Source organism: Oncorhynchus masou, chromosome 6, assembly GCF_036934945.1.
Source record: "Oncorhynchus masou masou isolate Uvic2021 chromosome 6, UVic_Omas_1.1, whole genome shotgun sequence".
NCBI lineage: Eukaryota > Metazoa > Chordata > Actinopteri > Salmoniformes > Salmonidae > Oncorhynchus > Oncorhynchus masou.
In genome coordinates, this window is record NC_088217.1 from 32,302,456 (window position 1) to 32,321,963 (window position 19,508).

Here is a 19,508-nt window from a genome sequence, read left to right on the forward strand (position 1 = left end):
TGCTACAATTGGAAAGGTGAGTTAGGACTTGAACCGTTGTCAGGTGAGGTCGTTGCCATCCGTTGTGAGCTGGGATGCTCTGCACAGTGGAGGCGGTTAGGTCTACGCGTCCAGCTTCACAGGGGATTTGCTCCATGTCACTGATAAAGGAAACGATGATTTATTGGTCCAATTAAGGAGGAATTGCCGAAATGTTAGTGTAGTTTCCAAAAGGTGCCTCTCAGGCGCAAAGTTGTGGAAAGTCTTGACCATCCATTTTTGTTTTAAAAGTTGCTCAAATAGTTTGTATTAATCAATTTGATTATAAAGTGTGATTGCTGACGATTTAATTTAATCGTAACTGGGCTAAATGGGTTGTCAGTGTGGAGTCCAGACAGCTAGCGGCCTCGGACCACATTAAAGCTGGTCATGACCATCAGCGTATCCTTAATAGCCTCTAAAATGTTGTCGTCACTAGTTACCCATAGATATTAAAAATAGTAGATAGTGATAGCGTTGATGTCACCCACATATTCCTATAGAAAACTTCCAATCAATGACCGTACAGTATGAAGATAGGCAGAAACTGATTATCCAATAGAAATCCCATGCTTGTAGGCGATGTCATGGCGATGTTGGTTAAATAAGCTCATGTGCAGAAACACCTCTAATAGTCTTCTCGCACCGAACAGCGCATGTTTAGGCCGTCAAATCAAAGGCAAGCCTTCAATATAAAGTTCATTTTGACTAAAATTATAACTTGTCAGTTTGTCACTTTCACAAGGTTGGAGTAATAACATATTCAACTACTATCTAGGTCGTGCCTTTTAGATTTTGAGAAAATTAACAACTAAGGAAGAATGTTTCACTTCTCTAACCCCAAACCATGGCCAGGTCTGCTTGGTCTGTTTCTCAATCGGAACTCTGTCTCTATTGCACATCAAGCGAGCCATATTGCTGAATATGGCTGAATCAAGGGGCCAAGGTTCCGATCGAGAAACATGGTTGACTGTCCTACAGCTTTGTTTTGGTACTGCAATTTAACTGATGCCCGGCCCAGAAAGACAATTTCCATAAATGGCCACATAGATAAGTCAGATTTGAAAATTGCTAATAAGACACTTTAGTCATCACCTTTATGCACAAAACTTCCATTAAATTGTTCAAAAAATTGTCGCTGATGCCGATTTTGTTTTCCAGCACTCACAGCCTAAGATATTAACATTTTACAGTCATCCAATGTATGTCATGTTTTTGGATGACATGCTGACGACGTCACTGCTCGCACTGCTCCCTGTGTGCACAGAGTGCTTGCGCAAATACTTAGAGGCTTTTCTAATTATTTCAGGGGATTTTAATTAAACACCTGATGCATCTGCTGATCGTTTTCCTCCTAGAACGAGTCAAAGCCCTCAAAATAGCAATATTATCACTACATTATGCAAGGATCTCTGTGTTGAGGATGCCTGGTTTATTTAATTCCAGATGCAAAGGGTTATACCTGGACCAACAAAACTTTGTCACGATTTATTCCTAATTTCCCCCTTTTTGTTACAATTTTTTATAGATGTAGATCATCAGTTGGCTCCCTTTTCTGATCAACACTTGATTTCCCTGAATGTACAAGCTACTAAAAAATCAAAAGGTTCTCGAGGATATTGGAAATTAAACAACATACTTCTTAAAGATACTACTCTCATTGAAAACATCAAATCGTTAGCTAAAGATATTTTTGCAAGAAAAGACTTGGGTCATGGAAGTAGATGGGCATTTTTCAAATATAAAGTCAGAGTGGTAGCCATTAAAAGCGCCAAAGAGCTGATGCGATTAAAGAACATTAGAGAAAAAGAGATGATGAGCAAGTGTAAGGGATGTCAAACGGCTAGCTCAGTTAGCAAGTGTTCGCGCTAAATAGCGTTTCAATCGGTGCTTGTTCTGAGACCTTGAAGTAGTAGTTCCCGTTGCTCTGCAAGGGCCGTGGTTTTTGTGGAGCGATGGGTAACGATGCTTCGTGGGTGTCAGTTGTTGATGTGTGCAGAGGGTCCCTGGTTCGCGCCCGGGTATGGGTGAGGGGACGGTCTAAAGTTATACTGTTACACAGGCTTGACACTTTTCTAAAGAAAGATAATCTGTCTGAAGAAGAGGAGTCTGTATTCAAGTCTTTACAACTAGAATTAGAACAGCTTTACACAGATCTGCAAGGGTGCCTTTGTAAGGTCAAGAGCAAAATGGATTGAAGAGGGGGAAAGAAACACTAGTTACTTTTTTGCACTTGAAAAGAGAAACTATAAAAGAAAATCTATAACTGACTCAAATTTAATGATGTTTTATGCAAAGATCCCATTACAATATCATCATTTGTCAATTCCTTTTCTGAAAACCTTTACAGCTCTCAATTTCAGGAAGATGGTTGTGAAAGCTATATTTGCCACATTCAGAATTATGTCCCTGTAATTTAAGATGATTTCCACTCAGTTTGCGATTCACCTGTGTCAATTGAAGACATTAGAGAGGTTCTGAATTCAATGAAAAAAGAGAAATATCCTGGCCCTGATGGCCTCTCAGTTGAAATCTATCGACAGTTTTGGGAGTTAATAGAAGACCCGATTTTTAATATGTTTCAAGATTGCATTGAAAGTGGGGAAATGGTCTCTACTATGAAACAGGGCCTTATTTAATTGATTCCGAAGTTCGATAAAGACCCTTGTCTCATTGACAATTGGAGACCAATTAATTTATTAAATATTGATTACAAATTGATTGCTCTGGTTTACATCAAAATATTAAAGAAAGGGATAGATACCATTATAAATGAGACTCAAACAGGATTTATGAAGGGCCGTCACATAAGCTCTAACATTCGTTTAGTCTTGGACCTTATAGATTATTCAGATGCAATTGACTCAGATGCGGTTGTATTATTTTTGGACTACTGTAAAGCCTTTGACAGAATTGAACATTAATTTATCTTTAGGTCTCTTAAACTTTTGTGATTTGGTGAAAATTTTATCAAAGTAATTCGGATGTTTTACAAAGATATAAATAGTTCTGTGTTACTAAACCTTAATACTTCCAAAAGATTCAGAATCAATAGAAGTGTACGACAGGGATGCCCAAATTTGCCATTTTTATTCATTTTGGTTGTGGAACTTCTATCTTTAGATATCTTGAATAATGCACATTTGTATGGCTTAACCATTTTTAACAAAGAAATCAACATTTCCCAACTTGCTAATGATACTACTCTTTTCTTAAGAGACAAAGACCAGGTCGCCCATGCCCTTAATGCTATAACTGCATTTTCTATTGCATCAGAATTAAAACGGAATGTTTCTAAATGTGAAATCTTATGTTTATTTGACTCTGATGATAAATAAATAGAAAATATTCATGTGAAGTACTGTGTTAAATATTTAGGAATACATTTGTCAAAAAACCACCTAGTCAGACAACATTTGAATTTCTCTCCTGAAATTAAGAACCAAAAATATATTCAATAATTGGCTACAAAGAGATCTTTCTATACTTGGGAGAGTACTTCTGTCCAAGGCAGAGGGACTGTCTTGTTTTGTGTACCCTTCATTATCGTTATGTGTAAATCCTTCTACTTGTAAAGAGATCAATAAGACCTTTCTTGACTTCATCTGGAAAAATAAGTCTCACAAACTAAAAAAGTCTGTACTTTCTAACAAAAGAGCTGAAGGCAGTCTAGAAGTGTTGGATTTTGTTGATATAAATAACACTTTCAAGATAAGATGTTTGATCATTACTGATTCAATAATGTGTTTAATAAGTCGGGAGGTCTTCAAATTTGACTGAAATGTAATTATATTCCTGAAAGATTACCTGCTAAATTGACTAGGTTTCACCGACAAGCTTTAATGGCCTGGAAAATATGTTTTCTGCACAATTTTTCTCCACATAAAGCTCTTTTGTGGAATAATTAAGACATAACTGTAAGGAATAAGTCAATGTTCTACCCCAGCTGGCATGAGAGGAATATTGACTTTGTTCTTGATGTTTTCAACAACGGGTAATATTCTCACATATGAACAATTTATAACATTGAAATAGTTTCCAATACGTTTCAGAGAGTTTATTTCTGTGATCAAAGCCATTCCCAGTGGTCTAACTACACTAATGAAAACTCATCTTAGCTTTGGTAATGATCACAAAGTTTATCCAGAACTCAGATTGGAAGGTGTGGGCTTACTTGAGAAATCTTGTCATAATAAATATATAAGACAAATTCTTCATTCACAAAACCAACTTACACCGAGAGCAAAGTTTTTCTGGAACACGCTTATTCCTGAGGAAGTGCACTTCAAAATTTTATACAAGATATATCCATGTAATTCTATGATATCCAAATGTGTAGCTATTGATGATATCTGTGTTTTCTGTGAAAAAGAAGGTGGGAATCTGTCTCACTTGTTCTTGGAATGTAAATTTGTGTCAGAATTATCTTATTATACTTATAATACCTCAGTGGGCTGAATGGCACAAAAAAAAAGCTGTTTAGAAGCCTCTTGGACCTAAATGTGGCACACCGGTACCGCTTGCCATGCGGTAACAGAGAGAACAGTCTATGACTAGGGTGGCTGGAGTCTTTGACAATGTTTAGGGCCTATCTCTGACACCGCCTGGTATAGAGGTCCTGGATGGCAGGAAGCTTGAAGCTCTCAACCTGCTCCACTGTAGTCCACAATCATCTCCTTAGTCTCGATCACATTGAGGGAAAGGTTGTTGTCCTTGCACCACACTGTCAGGTCTCTGACCTCCTCCCTATAGGCTCATTGTTGTCAGTGATCAGGCCTACCACTGTTGTGTCATCAGCAAATTTAATGATGATGTTGGAGTCATGAGTGAACAGGGAGTACAGGAGGGGACTGAGCACACACCCCTGTGGGGCCCCCGTGTTGAGGATCAGCATAGTGTATGTGTTGTTATCTACCCTGACCACCTGGGTGCGGCCCGTCGGGATGTCCAGGATCCAGTTGCAGAGGGAGGTGTTTAGTCCCATGGTCCTTAGCTTAGTGATGAGCTTTGAGGGAACTATGGAGTTGAACGCTGAGCCTGTAGTCAACGAAGAGCATTCTCACATAGGTGTTTCTTTTTTCCAGGTGGGAAAGGGCAGTGTGGAGTGCAATAGAGATTGCATCTTCTATGGATCTGTTGGTGCGGTATGCAAATTGGAGTGGGTCAAGGGTTCCTGGGATAATGGTGTTGATGTGAGCCATGACCAGCCTTTCAAAGTATTTCATGGCTACAGACGTGAGTGCCACGGGTCGGTAGTCATTTAAGCAGGTTACCTTAGTGTTCTTGGGTACAGGGTCTATGGTGGTCTGCTTGCAACATTACATATTTCACACTCTGTAAAAGTCTTCAAAATAAGAGATTTCACACTGATTGACGGCCTTCACGTTGGGAACTGGTGTCAATGGCGTTTATTTCAAGACGTTTATTTACAAAGGTAAATCAATTGTAGCCGATATATATCAGGCTGGGGGTAATGGAGCTAGGCAGCAGGCTCAATCCACCCTGTCTAAGTAATAGTAGGGGGAACTACATCCAGACCTAGGGCTATATGTTGGCAGAGTTTTGTTCTCAGGTGGGCCAGTGTGACTCAGCCCAGCCAGCTAGGCAGGTGTGGGATGGATGGGATGTGGGTGGCTGAAGCTTCCTCTGACATAATAAAACTCTTGCTAAGGGCAGGGTGGTGCTTTCTGACTCATACAATTTATACCGTGCTAGTCTCTTTGTTGTGCTGGACTATTATTTGTTAAGCTGCTGAATGGACTTTCCAATTCCAGCACATCAAAGAGACTAGCACTACATCCTGTAGTTATATGTCTGCCAGATCCAAAGAGAACTTTAATTGGCAGTGTAAAGCCCTTCCTCTCCCTCTGTTTGTTCCCTCATCTTTCAATTTTTTCTCCCACTCTCTCTCCATCTCACTTTCTATATATTCCTCTCTCCCATGGGCTTTCTTTCTTTCTTTCTCTCGCTCTCTCTTTCCCTCATTCCATCCCTCTGTGAGCTGTTGTGAATTTACTGTGGGTTTTGCTTTTTGCTGTTTTTTCTACCTCCTCCATCGCCACAGTGATTGACACCCAGTTCTCCTCCTTTTCTGAAGTGTCTGGTTTTCCTCCTTACCTTCTCTCAATAGTCACTTTCCTCTCTCTCTCATCCTCTCAGCCTTCACCTTCACCCCTCTTTCCTCTATCCTTCTTTTTTTGTTCTCCTCCTCATTCATGGTTTATTTGCTGCTTCTGGCATGGTGCTCTTCTGGGCTGCATTGTGTTGAGATCTGGACTGTTACCAAGTGTTCCATCTGTGGAAGGGAAGGCTGCTGTTGGTTACTGTCTTTCATGTGTGAGTCCATCTTGGTTTTGTCAGGGAGCTGAATCTCTATTGTCTTCAGGGAGCTTCAGAAGAAAAATGAGGTAAAGCAGAGGTTATTAAAAGGTCTGTATGGAGGTTGGGGAGGTCTAGACAGTGGTATGGAACTGATGTGACTCATGTTTTTATGTGGGTTTAGGGTTTGATATCGAAAGGCTGGATCTTAAGTGGTTGTTAATGTCTCATGGAATATGAACAAGACAAAGGCCATAATCTGTAGAGGAAAGAGTCTCTTTGTATGTTTGTCTCGGTCCTTTCTCTGTATCTATGTGGGGAAAGTGACTCATTAGAGCAGATGTTCTTGCAGTGAGACAGGTAAAGATGCACTAGAGACAGGGAGACTTAAAAGAGTTTAAAGAAATGCAGAAACTTAAACATGTCTTACAAGTACAAAGTCTTCAAGCTTGAGGTTCATAAAGTCACTGACACTATTAATTTGCTACATCTTCCTCCCCAGGGGCATGTTGGGAGCTTGTGCAAGCAGGGTTATGAACTTCTCTAAGACAATTGATCAAAATGGAGTCTCTTTGTTTTGCTTGGCTAATAAGAGAGTGTGGACATGATCAAGCTTGAGGCTAGTGCCTTCCAGACCAAGGTGATAGGTGCAACACTTGCCCTGGGGGTTAGAGGTTAAAGATCATTGACTGGGTCGTCCTGTCAAGTTCTTGAACTCAGACAGATAGGCCGACAATGGAGTTGCTCTTTATAACATTACTCCCGTCACAGATAGGGGCAAATGCTGTGTCACCCACTGTACAGTTCACTGTACAGAACACTTAGGCCTATACAAAAACTCACCAGTGAGAGAAATAGTTGTATAATTGACTATGACACCCCCCCCCTCCTCTCTGTCCTCCTCTGTCCCTGTGCTGATGTCACGCCAAGGGAACCTTGCAGTTACACAACAGTCCTCTCTGTCACTATGAGACAGCTTGCGGCCCCCCCAGGAGAATGGCATCTCTCACTGTCTGTACTACCTCCATGCCTCAGCTGCTCTCTTATGAGAAAGTACAGTGTGTGTTAACTGCCTCCTTACTTTGTCTCACTCTCTTCTTTTCTCCACGATCTCTTTCCCTTTCTCGTTCATTTCTTTCCATCTTTTACTCAGACACTCTCACTTTATTCTAGGACCGGGACGATAACAGTATCACAATATTTTTTTTCGAAGGGCATAAATGAAAATACGAAACAGACTGAACTTTTGTCCTGTAAAATATTGTGCGCTATAGCTTGGAAAATAAATAAATGTGACTCTGAATGACAACATAATGATGTTTGTTTCTAACATTAGGGCTGTTTTCTTAAGAAGTTAAATCTTCTTTTTTGTTTTATTTCCTTGCCACTCTACTAACGAGTATCGTGATATTGGTATAGTCCCAGCACTACTCTAATACCCCCCTGCCTCTGTCTCTCTCTGTTGCTCTCATTCTCTCTCACCCAGCCTTGGTCTCTCTCACCCCCTGCCTCGGGCTCTCTCACCCCCTGCCTCGGACTCTCTCACCCCTGCCTTGGCCTCTCTCATCCCCTGCCTCCAAGCAGCACAGTTCAGTCAGTCAGTGGTCTATTAAGTCAGCCCATAGCAGACTACAGTATGTGAGCGGAGGTGAGCCGTCAGAAATCCTGCTCCATGAGCGGTGCTCCGAAGCTCCACATACTTTCCAACCGCTCTGCTAAAATACGCTCTTCCTCGCTCACAGGAATAAGACTTCCACTCCGAATTTGCTCCATTCATTAAAATCACAATTTATCTATTTTTATGACTACCTGGACCTACCATTTTGTTTTGAAGTATAGAAACCAAACTATATGATTTAAATACAAGTATTTTAATAAACATGAAAAGGTGAATTTAAGAACCGCTCATTTCAAATAGGCTACATTTCATATCAAATCAAATCAAATTGTATTGGTCACATACACATGGTTAGCAGACGTTAATGCGAGTGTAGCAGAATGCTTGTGCTTCTAGTTCCGACCGTGCAGTAATATCTAACAGGTAATCTAACAATTTCACAACAAATACAAATGTGAAGGAATGAATAAAAATATGTTCATATTAATATATGGATGAGCGATGGCCGTGCGGCATAGGCAAGATGCAGTAGATGTTATAGAGTAGAATATATACATATGAGATGAGTAATGTAAGGTATGTTAACATTCAATAAAGTGGCATTGTTTAAAGTGACTAGTGATACATTTATTTCATCCAATTATTTATTATTAAAGTAGCTAGAGATTGTGTCCGTATGTTGGCAGCAGCCACTCAATATTAGTGATGGCTGTTTAACAGTTTGATGGCCTTGAGATAGAAGCTGTTTTTCAGTCTCTCGATCCCAGCTTTGATGCACCTGTACTGACCTCGCCTTCTGGATGATAACGGGGTGAACAGGCAGTGGCTTGGGTGGTTGTTGTCCTTGATGATCTTTTTGGCCTTCCTGTGACATCGGGTGGTGTAGGTGTCCTGGAGGGCAGGTAGTTTGCCCCCCGATGCATTGTGCAGACCTCACTACCCTCTGGAGAGCCTTACGGTTGTGGTCGGAGCAGTTGCCGTACCAGGCGGTGATACAGCCCGACAGGATGCACTCGACTGTGCATCTGTAGAAGTTTGAGTGTTTTCGGTGACAAGCCAAATTTCTTCAGCCTCTTGAGGTTAAAACATTCCCCCTTCTCCACTACTGTCCCGTCGTTGTGGATAGGGGTCTGCTCCCTCTGCTGTTTCCTGACGTCCACGATCATTCCTTTGTTTTGATAACGTTGAGTGTGAGGTTATTTTCCTGACACCACACTCCGAGGGCCCTCACCTCCTCCCTGTAGGCCGTCTCGTTGTTGTTGGTAATCAAGCCTACCACTGCAAACTTGATGATTGAGTTGGAGACGTGCATGGCCACGCAGCCATGGGTGAACAGGGAGTACAGGAGAGGGCTGAGAACGCACCCTTGTTGGGCCCCTGTGTTGAGGATCAGCGGGTTGGAGATGTTGTTTCCTACCCTCACCACCTGGGGGCGGCCCATCAGAATGTCCAGGACCCAGTTGCACAGGGCCGGGTCGGGACCGAGGGTCTCAAGCGTAATGACTAGTTTGGAGGGTACTATAGTGTTAAAATGCTGAGCTGTAATCGATTAACAGCATTCTTACATAGGTATGCATCTTGTCCTAATGGGTTAGGGCAGTGTGAATTGCGATTGTATTGTCTGTGGACCTATTGGGGTGGTAAGCAAATTGGAGTGGGTCTAGGGTGTCAGGTAGGGTGGAGGTGATATGATCCTTGACTAGTCTCTCAAAGCACTTCATGATGACGAAAGTGAGTGCTACGGGCGATAGTTGTTTAGCTCAGTTACCTTCACTTCTTAGGTACAGGAACAATGGTGTCCCTATTGAAGCATGTGGTGACAGCAGACTGGGACATGGATTGATTGTATATGTCCATAAACACTCCAGCCAGCTGGTCTGCTCATGCTCTGAGGACACGGCTGAGGATGCCGTCTGGGCCGACAGCCCTGCGAGGTTTAACACGTTTAAATGTTTAACTCACGTTGGCCGCGGTGAAGGAGAGCCCGCAGGTTTTGGTAGCGGGCCGTGTCAGTGGCACTATATTGTCCTCAAAGCAAGCAAATAAGTTGTTTAATTTGTCTAGAAGTTGTTTAAGTTTTCTATTAAACAGCATACAGTGCAATCGGAATGTATTCGGAATGTATTCAGACCACTTGACTTTTTCCACATTTTGTTATATTACAGCCTTATTCTGAAATTGATTAAATAAATAAAACATCCTCATCAATCTACACACAATACCCCATAATGACCAAGTGAAAACAGGTTTTTAGTCATTTTTGCAAATGTTTACATAAGTGTCCAGACCCTTTGCTATGAGACTAGAAAAGACTAGAAAATTGAGCTCAGGTGCATCCTGTTTCCATTGATCAATCTTGAAATTCAATTGATTGGACATGATTTGGAATGGCACACACCTGTCTATATAAGATCCCACACTTGACAGTGCATGGCAGAGCAAAAACCAAGCCATGAGGTCGAAGGGATTGTTCTTAGAGCGCCAAGACAGGATTGTGTCAAGGCACAGATTTGGGGAAGAGTACCAAAAAATGTCTACCGCATTGAAGGTCCCCAAACCACAGTGGCCTCCATCATTCTTAAATGGAACAAGTTTGTAACCACCAATATTCTTCCTAAAGCTGGCCGCCCTGCAAAACTGAGCAATCGGGGGAGAAGGGCCTTTTTCAGGGAGGTGACGAAGCACGCGATGGTCATTCCGACAGAGCTCCAGAGTTTACATTTACATTGAAGTCATTTAGCAGACGCTCTTATCCAGAGCGACTTACAAATTGGTGAATTCACCTTCTGACATCCAGTGGAACAGCCACTTTACAATAGTGCATCTAAATCATTAAGGGGGGGGGTGAGAAGGATTACTTTATCCTATCCTAGGTATTCCTTGAAGAGGCGGGGTTTCAGGTGTCTCCGGAAGGTGGTGATTGACTCCGCTGTCCTGGCATCGTGAGGGAGTTTGTTCCACCATTGGGGGGCCAGAGCAGCGAACAGTTTTGACTGGGCTGAGCGGGAACTGTACTTCCTCAGTGGTAGGGAGGCGAGCAGGCCAGAGGTGGATGAATGCAGTGCCCTTGTTTGGGTGTAGGGCCTGATCAGAGCCTGGAGGTACTGCGGTGCCGTTCCCCTCACAGCTCCGTAGGCAAGCACCATGGTCTTGTAGCGGATGCGAGCCTCAACTGGAAGCCAGTGGAGAGAGCGGAGGAGCGGGGTGACGTGAGAGAACTTGGGAAGGTTGAACACCAGACGGGCTGCGGCGTTCTGGATGAGTTGTAGGGGTTTAATGGCACAGGCAGGGAGCCCAGCCAACAGCGAGTTGCAGTAATCCAGACGGGAGATGACAAGTGCCTGGATTAGGACCTGCGCCGCTTCCTGTGTGAGGCAGGGTCGTATTCTGCGGATGTTGTAGAGCATGAACCTACAGGAACGGGCCACCGCCTTGATGTTAGTTGAGAACGACAGGGTGTTGTCCAGGATCACGCCAAGGTTCTTAGCGCTCTGGGAGGAGGACACAATGGAGTTGTCAACCGTGATGGCAAGATCATGGAACGGGCAGTCCTTCCCCGGGAGGAAGAGCAGCTCCGTCTTGCCGAGGTTCAGCTTGAGGTGGTGATCCGTCATCCACACTGATATGTCTGCCAGACATGCAGAGATGCGATTCGCCACCTGGTCATCAGAAGGGGGAAAGGAGAAGATTAATTGTGTGTCGTCTGCATAGCAATGATAGGAGAGACCATGTGAGGTTATGACAGAGCCAAGTGACTTGGTGTATAGCGAGAATAGGAGAGGGCCTAGAACAGAGCCCTGGGGGACACCAGTGGTGAGAGCGCGTGGCGAGGAGACAGATTCTCGCCACGCCACCTGGTAGGAGCGACCTGTCAGGTAGGACGCAATCCAAGCGTGGGCCGCACCGGAGATGCCCAACTCGGAGAGGGTGGAGAGGAGGATCTGATGGTTCACAGTATCGAAGGCAGCCGATAGGTCTAGAAAGATGAGAGCAGAGGAGAGAGAGTTAGCTTTAGCAGTGCGGAGCGCCTCCGTGATACAGAGAAGAGCAGTCTCAGTTGAATGACTAGTCTTGAAACCTGACTGATTTGGATCAAGAAGGTCATTCTGAGAGAGATAGCGGGAGAGCTGGCCAAGGACGGCACGTTCAAGAGTTTTGGAGAGAAAAGAAAGAAGGGATACTGGTCTGTAGTTGTTGACATCGGAGGGATCGAGTGTAGGTTTTTTCAGAAGGGGTGCAACTCTCGCTCTCTTGAAGACGGAAGGGACGTAGCCAGCGGTCAGGGATGAGTTGATGAGCGAGGTGAGGTAAGGGAGAAGGTCTCCGGAAATGGTCTGGAGAAGAGAGGAGGGGATAGGGTCAAGCGGGCAGGTTGTTGGGCGGCCGGCTGTCACAAGAAGCGAGATTTCATCTGGAGAGAGAGGGGAGAAAGAGGTCAGAGCACAGGGTAGGGCAGTGTGAGCAGAACCAGCGGTGTCGTTTGACTTAGCAAACAAGAATCGGATGTCGTCGACCTTCTTTTCAAAATGGTTGACGAAGTCATCTGCAGAGAGGGAGGAGGGGGGGGAGGGGGAGGAGGATTCAGGAGGGAGGAGAAGGTGGCAAAGAGCTTCCTAGGGTTAGAGGCAGATGCTTGGAATTTAGAGTGGTAGAAAGTGGCTTTAGCAGCAGAGACAGAGGAGGAAAATGTAGAGAGGAGGGAGTGAAAGGATGCCAGGTCCGCAGGGAGGCGAGTTTTCCTCCATTTCCGCTCGGCTGCCCGGAGCTCTGTTCTGTGAGCTCGCAATGAGTCGTCGAGCCACGGAGCGGGAGGGGAGGACCGAGCCGGCCTGGAGGATGAGGATCCCGGTGCCACCACCCCGCTGAACAGAAGCTCTCGGGGTGTGCGAGAACACGTGGGCGGACGAAGAGAGAGCAGTAGGAGTAGCAGTGTTATCTGTGGTGATCCATGTTTCCGTCAGTGCCAAGAAGTCGAGGGACTGGAGGGAGGCATAGGCTGAGATGAACTCTGCCTTGTTGGCCGCAGATCGGCAGTTCCAGAGGCTACCGGAGACCTGGAACTCCACGTGGGTCGTGCGCGCTGGGACCACCAGATTAGGGTGGCCGCGGCCATGCGGTGTGGAGCGTTTGTATGGTCTGTGCAGAGAGGAGAGAACAGGGATAGATAGACACATAGTTGACAGGCTACAGAAGAGGCTACGCTAATGCAAAGGAGATTGGAATGACAAGTGGACTACACGTCTCGAATGTTCAGAAAGTTAAGCTTACGTAGCAAGAATCTTATTGACTAAAATGATTGAAATGATACAGTACTGCTGGAGTAGGCTAGCTGGCAGTGGCTGCGTTGTTGACTTTGTAGGCTAGCTGGCAGTGGCTGCGATGTTGACACTACACTAATCAAGTCGTTCATCTTTGGAGATTGGTTTTCCTTCTGGAAGGTTCTCCCATCTCTGCAGCACTCCACCAATCAGTCTTGTATCGTACAGTGGCTAGACAGAAGCAACTCCTCAGTAAAAGGCACATGACAGCCCGCTTGGAGTTAGCCAAAAGGGGCATAAAGGACTCTCAGACCATGAGAAACAATGGTCTGATGAAGCTAAGATTGAACTCTTTGGCCTGAATGCCAAGCGTCACGTCTGGAGGAAACTTGGCACCAAACCTACGGTGAAGAATGGTAGTGGCTGCATCATACTGTGGGGATGTTTTTCAGCAGCATGGATTGGTAGACTACTTAGGATCGAGGGAAAGATGAACTGCGCAAAGTACCGAGAGATCCTTGCTAAGGATCTCAGATTGGGGTGAAGGTTTACCTTCCAACAGGACATCGACCCTAAGCACACAGCCAAGAGAACACAAGAGTAGCTTCGGGACAAGTCTTTGAATGTCCTTGTGGCCCAGTCCGAGCTCAGTCTGTACCCGATCGAACACCTCTGGAGAGACCTGAAAATAGCTGTGCAGCGATGTTACTTATCCAACCTGATAGAGCTTGAGAAGATTTGTGGAGAAGAATTGGTGAAAACTCCCCAAATACAGGGTGTGCCAAGCTTGTAACGTCATACCCAAGAAGACTCAAGAATGTAATCGCTGCCAAAGTGCTTCAACAAAGTACTGAGTAAAGGGTCTGAATACTTATGTAAATGTGATATTTCATTTTTTCCCCGCTATATTTGCTAAAATTTCTAAACCTGTTTTCGCTTTGTCATTATGGGGTATTGTGTGTAGATTGATGAGGTGAAAAAAGTATTTAATTTTAGAATAAGGCTGTAACGTAACAAAATGTGGAAAAATACTGAATACTTTCCAAATGCACTGTATGTCCCAAATTAGAGGTTTTACTCATTTTGGTTGAAGGTAATGATAATAATGTGATGTACATTAGAAGGACAGATGCTGTCACAGAAGGACAGGTGCTGTCACAGAAGATGAAACCATGAGAGAATGAGAGGCAGACAGAGAGAGAGAGAAAGGGTGGCGAGCCAAAGAAGGAGAGAAGCTGGAATATCAACTGAGAGGGGAGAGAAAGCACGAGACAGACCACTTAAAGGCACTTTATAGGATATTTACCACACTGCAACATTTGAATGTGGAAATGTGGATTATACAGTATCAGTCAAAAGTTTGGACACACTTACTCATTCCAGGGTTTTTCTTTATTTGTACTATTTTCTACATTGTAGAATAATAGTGAAGACATCAAAATTATGAACTAACATATATGTAATCATGCAGTAACCAAAAACAAATCAAAATATATTATATTTGACATTCTTCAAAGTAGCCACTCTTTGCCTTGATGAGAGCTTTGCACACTCCTGGCATTCTCTCAACCAGCTTCATGAGATAGTCACCTGGAATGCATTTCAATTAACAGGTGTGCCTTGTTCAAAGTTAATTTGTGGAATTTCTTTCCTTCTTAATGTGTTTGAGCAAATCAGTTGTGTTGTGACAAGGTAAGGGTGTTATACAGTAGATAGCCTTATTTGGTAAAAGACCCAAGTCCATATTATGTCAAGAACAGCTCAAATATTCTTTGCCACACTTTTTGCAGTTTCACTTTAGTGTCTTATCCTAAACAGGATGCATGTTTTGAAATGTTTGCTATTGTGTACAGGCTTTCTTCTTTTCACTCTGCCATTTAGGTTAGTATTGTGGAGTAATTACAATGTTGTTGATCCATCCTCAGTTTTCTCTTATCACAGCCATTACCTCTATACTTTAAAAGTTGCCATTGGCCTCATGGTGAAATCTCTGAGCAGTTTCCTTCCTCTCCGGTAACTGAGTTAAGAACCCCTGTATCTTTGTAGTGACTGGGTGTATTGATACACCATCCAAAGTGTAATTAACAACTTCCCCATGCCGAAAGGGATATTCAATGTCGACTTTTTCCCCAAGTTTTGCACATCTACTAATAGCTGCCCTTCTTTGCGAGGCATTGGAAAGCCTCCCTGGTCTTTGTGGTTGAATCTGTGTTTGAAATTCACTGCTCGACTGAAGGACCTTACAGATAATTGTATGTGTGAGGTAATAGATGAGGTAGTCATTAAAAAATAATTTTAAACACTATTATTGCAAACAGAGTGAGTCCATGCCACTTATTTTGTGACTTCCTAAGCACATTTTTACTCCTGAACTTATTTAGGAATGCCATAATCAATCAAATTCAATCAAATATATTTATGAAGCCCTTTTTACATCAGCCGATGTCACAAAGTGCTATACAGAAACCCAGCCGAAAACCCCAAACAGCAAGCAATGCTGATGTAGAAGCACGGTGGCTAGGAAAAACTCGCTAGAAAGGCCGGAACCTAGGAAGAAACCTAGGAAGGAACCAGGCTCTGAGGGGTGGAGGTTATAACAGTACATGGCCAAGATATTCAAACGTTCATAGATGACCAGCAGGGTCAAATAATAATAATCACAGTGGTTATAGAGGGTGCAACAGGTCAGCAACTCAGGAGTAATTGTCAGATGGCTTTTCATAGCCAATCATTCAGAGTTAGGGACAGCAGGTGCAGGAGAGAAAAGAGTTGAAAACAGCGAGGCATGAGGCATGGTCCTAGGGCTCATGTTCTCCGAGAGAAGAGAGGGAGAGAGCAAATTAGAGGGAGCATACTTAAATTCAGACAGGACACAGGATAAGACAGGAGAAATACTCCAGATATAACAGACTAACCCTAGCCCCCCGACACAAACTATTGCAGCATAATTACTGGAGGCTGAGACAGGAGGGGTCGGGAGACACTGTGGTCCCGTATGACAATACCCCCGGACAGGGCCAACCAGGCAGGATATAACCCCACCCACTTTGCCAAAGCACTAAGTTAAGCTTTTCATTTTTTATTAATTTGTCAACATTTTGAAAAACTTAATTCTACTTTGACATTTTGGGGTATTGTGTGTAGTACAGTGACACAAGATCTCAATTGAATCCATTTTAAATTCAGGCTGTAACACAACAAAATGTGTAATAAGTCAAGGTGTGTGAATACTTTCTGAAGGCACTGTATGTTTTGTATACTTTTAGTTAACCTAGGTTGAGTTTAAACAATAGCTGTTGATGACATTGCCAGTTATATAGGCCTAAGTAGTATTATTATTGTTAAACCTACCCTTTGGAATGACTTCACTGGCAACAGTGAGTATATTTAGTTATTAACTGATATGTCAATAGTCATTCTCATGGTAACACAATGGTAGTAGTCAGTGACAAATATCAAAGCAAAGCCGGGCTTGGTTAAAACCCACATTGGGAGACCAAATTAGTAGCTGTAGATCAATCAACTACAGTAGGAGGTGCTGCCCATCCTATAGAGTTTTTCTGATAGTGGATATAACATTGAAGATCTGACATTGTTTCAAAGGTACAAATTCAACTATTTTATACAAGGTTTATCTAAGCTGAAAATTGGTTACAAGGATGACATAATCATGTGGTTGAAATTTCACCCTCAAAAAATATTTGACGACATTTTAAACCCAATGTATTTTCTACGTAGATTCCACATGAAACAACATTGATTCAACCTGTTTGGGCACAACTGTGTACTTTCCAGCTGGTGTTTTATTTTACTTAACTGCCATTGACGTGTAGTGTTTCAGTTGTAAATTAAGATCTAAAAGACATGTCTTATCTTTATCGTTAATGGTAATGGTCTTATCATAACGGTTTCTGTAAATAGGCCGTGGTCAGACAGTTCCATTAATTTGAACATAAAAGGAATGTAACTTTACAGATTCTGCGGGAAATATAAAAAATAGCATGAACAGTATGAGGGTGGATTTGGTTTGTATTTGAGCAATTGTGAGAAATGTAATTTTATGGGTGAGGAACCTATATAGATGAACTCAATCTCTCTGGGGTTTCAGATGGAAAATGTGCACTGCATTTGGAATTCATTAAATATGTTGGATGCTGTTTTTTTAGGCAAAAAGTTAAAGGAATGTTGTTTCTGTTATTTTTTAATCATACAAGCAGAACTAACATTTAAGACGCATTATGCGTTTCTGCCCTCAGACAATTCTCTAAAGTGGTTGTTTTTTCCCTGCTCCCTTATCTGAAAAATAAAAACACAATCAGACTAATTGATGTATTCACATTTTAGTATTATTCCATCTGCTAAGAACTTTTAATGAACTGAACAGTGATAAGTAGCGATTTGGTTTTAGCTCTAAAGCTATAGTGCATTCGGAAAGTATTCAGACCCCTTGACTTTTTCAACATTCTGTTACGTTACAGCCTTATTCCACAATGGATTCAATTTATACTTCCTCATCAATATACACACAATAGCCCATAATGACAAAGCAAAAACAGGTTTTCCACATTTTGTTACGTTACAGCCTTATTCTACAGTGAATTAAATAGTTTTCCCCCATATCAATATACACACAATAGCCCATAATGACAAAGCAAAAAGAGCTATAAATAAACAAATTAAAACGGATATCACATTTACATAAGTATTTAGACCCTTTACTCAGTACTTTGTTCAAGAACCTTTGGCAGCGATTACAGCCTTGAGTCTTCTTGGTTATGACGCTACAAGCTTTACACACCTGTATTTGGGGAGTTTCTCCCATTCTTCTCTGCAGATCCTGTCATGCTCTGTCAGGTTGGATGGGGAGCGTCGCTGCACAGCTATTTTCAGGTCTCCAGAGATGTTTGATCGGGTTCAAGTCCGGGCTCTTACTGGGCCACTTAAGGACATTCAGAGACTTGCCCCGAAGCCACTCCCGTGTTGTCTTGGCTGTGTGCTTAGTGTCGTTGTCCTATTGGAATTTGAACCTTCGCCCCAGTCTGAGGTCCTGAGCCCTCGGAGGCAAGTTTTCATCAAGGATCTCTCTGTACTTTGCTCCGTTCATCTTCCTCTCAATCCTGACTAGTCTCCCAGTCCCTGCCACTGAAAAACATCCCCACAGCATGATGCTGCTACCACCATGCTTCACCGTGGGGATGGTGCCAGATTTCCTCCAGACGCTTGGCATTCAGGCCAAAGAGTTCAATCTTGGTTTAATTGACCAGAGAGTCCTGTATGTGACTTTTGGCAAACTCCAAGCGGGCTGTCATGTGCCTTTTAATGAGGAGTGGCTTCTGTCTGACCACTCTACCATAAAGGCCTGATTGGTGGATTGCTGCAGAGATGGTTTTCCTTCTGGAATGTTTTCCCTAATAGGAACTCTGGAGCTCCCTGACCAAGGCCCTTCTCCCCCCATTGCTCAGTTTGGCCGGGCGTTGCCTTCTGTGCCTCGACACAATCCTGTGTCTGAGCTCGACGGACAATTCCTTCGACCTCATGGCTTGGTTTTTGCTCTGACACGCACTGTCAAGTGTGGGACCTTATAGACAGGTGTGTGTCCAATCAATTGAATATACCACAGGTGGATTCCAATGAAATTTTCGAAGCATCTCAATGATGATCAATGGGAACAGGATGCAACTGAGCTCAGTTTCGAGTCTCCTAGCAAAGTTTCTGAATGCTTATGTAAATAAGGTATTTCTATTTTTTTAATTTTTAATACATTTGTAAAAACTTGTTTTTGATGATGAAAACAATTTCATTAATACATTTTAGAATAAGGCTGTAACGTTACAAAATGTGGAAAAAGTCAAGTGGTCTGAATGCGCTGTAATATCTTGTATGTTTCGAAATTTGTCCAGCTGTTGATTGTTGAGATACAAGAAGAGCAGCCCGAGTTCTTCAGTGTATATACATACCAGAACAAACATTTACACTTTCACAAACAGAAACAGGGTGACTTTGTGTTAGATACTGAGAGATTCCTTCTCCTCTTTCCTAGTTTTCTATGTAGAAAACTGAACTTAATCTAAACTTATTCAAATATGTAAATTCCACCCTTGCCGGGGGCAGGTGTGCTTGTCTATTTTTAGTGAACGATAGGATGAGTAAGACATTGACTCATTCTTCCCGACCACAAGCCACAGGCTGTATATCTTGATACTGTGTGTGTGTGTGTGTGCACATGCATGTGTGTGCGCAGGGTTGGATAGGTTACTTTCTATTGTAAATGTAATCCATTACAGTTATTAGTTACA

General features: G+C 42.9%; 1 protein-coding gene across 1 annotated transcript in view; it reads left to right on the plus strand.

The window, feature by feature from the left end:
- Positions 1 to 18,804: 18,804 nt before the first annotated feature.
- Positions 18,805 to 19,508, plus strand: part of LOC135541905 (collagen alpha-1(VII) chain-like) — a 108,987-nt gene continuing 108,283 nt past the window's right edge. Inside the window, exon 1 of the mRNA XM_064968399.1 lies at positions 18,805 to 18,945. Within this exon, the coding sequence (XP_064824471.1) occupies positions 18,865 to 18,945 (81 nt within the window). The 5' untranslated portion in view covers positions 18,805 to 18,864. The remainder of the gene's footprint in view (positions 18,946 to 19,508) is intronic.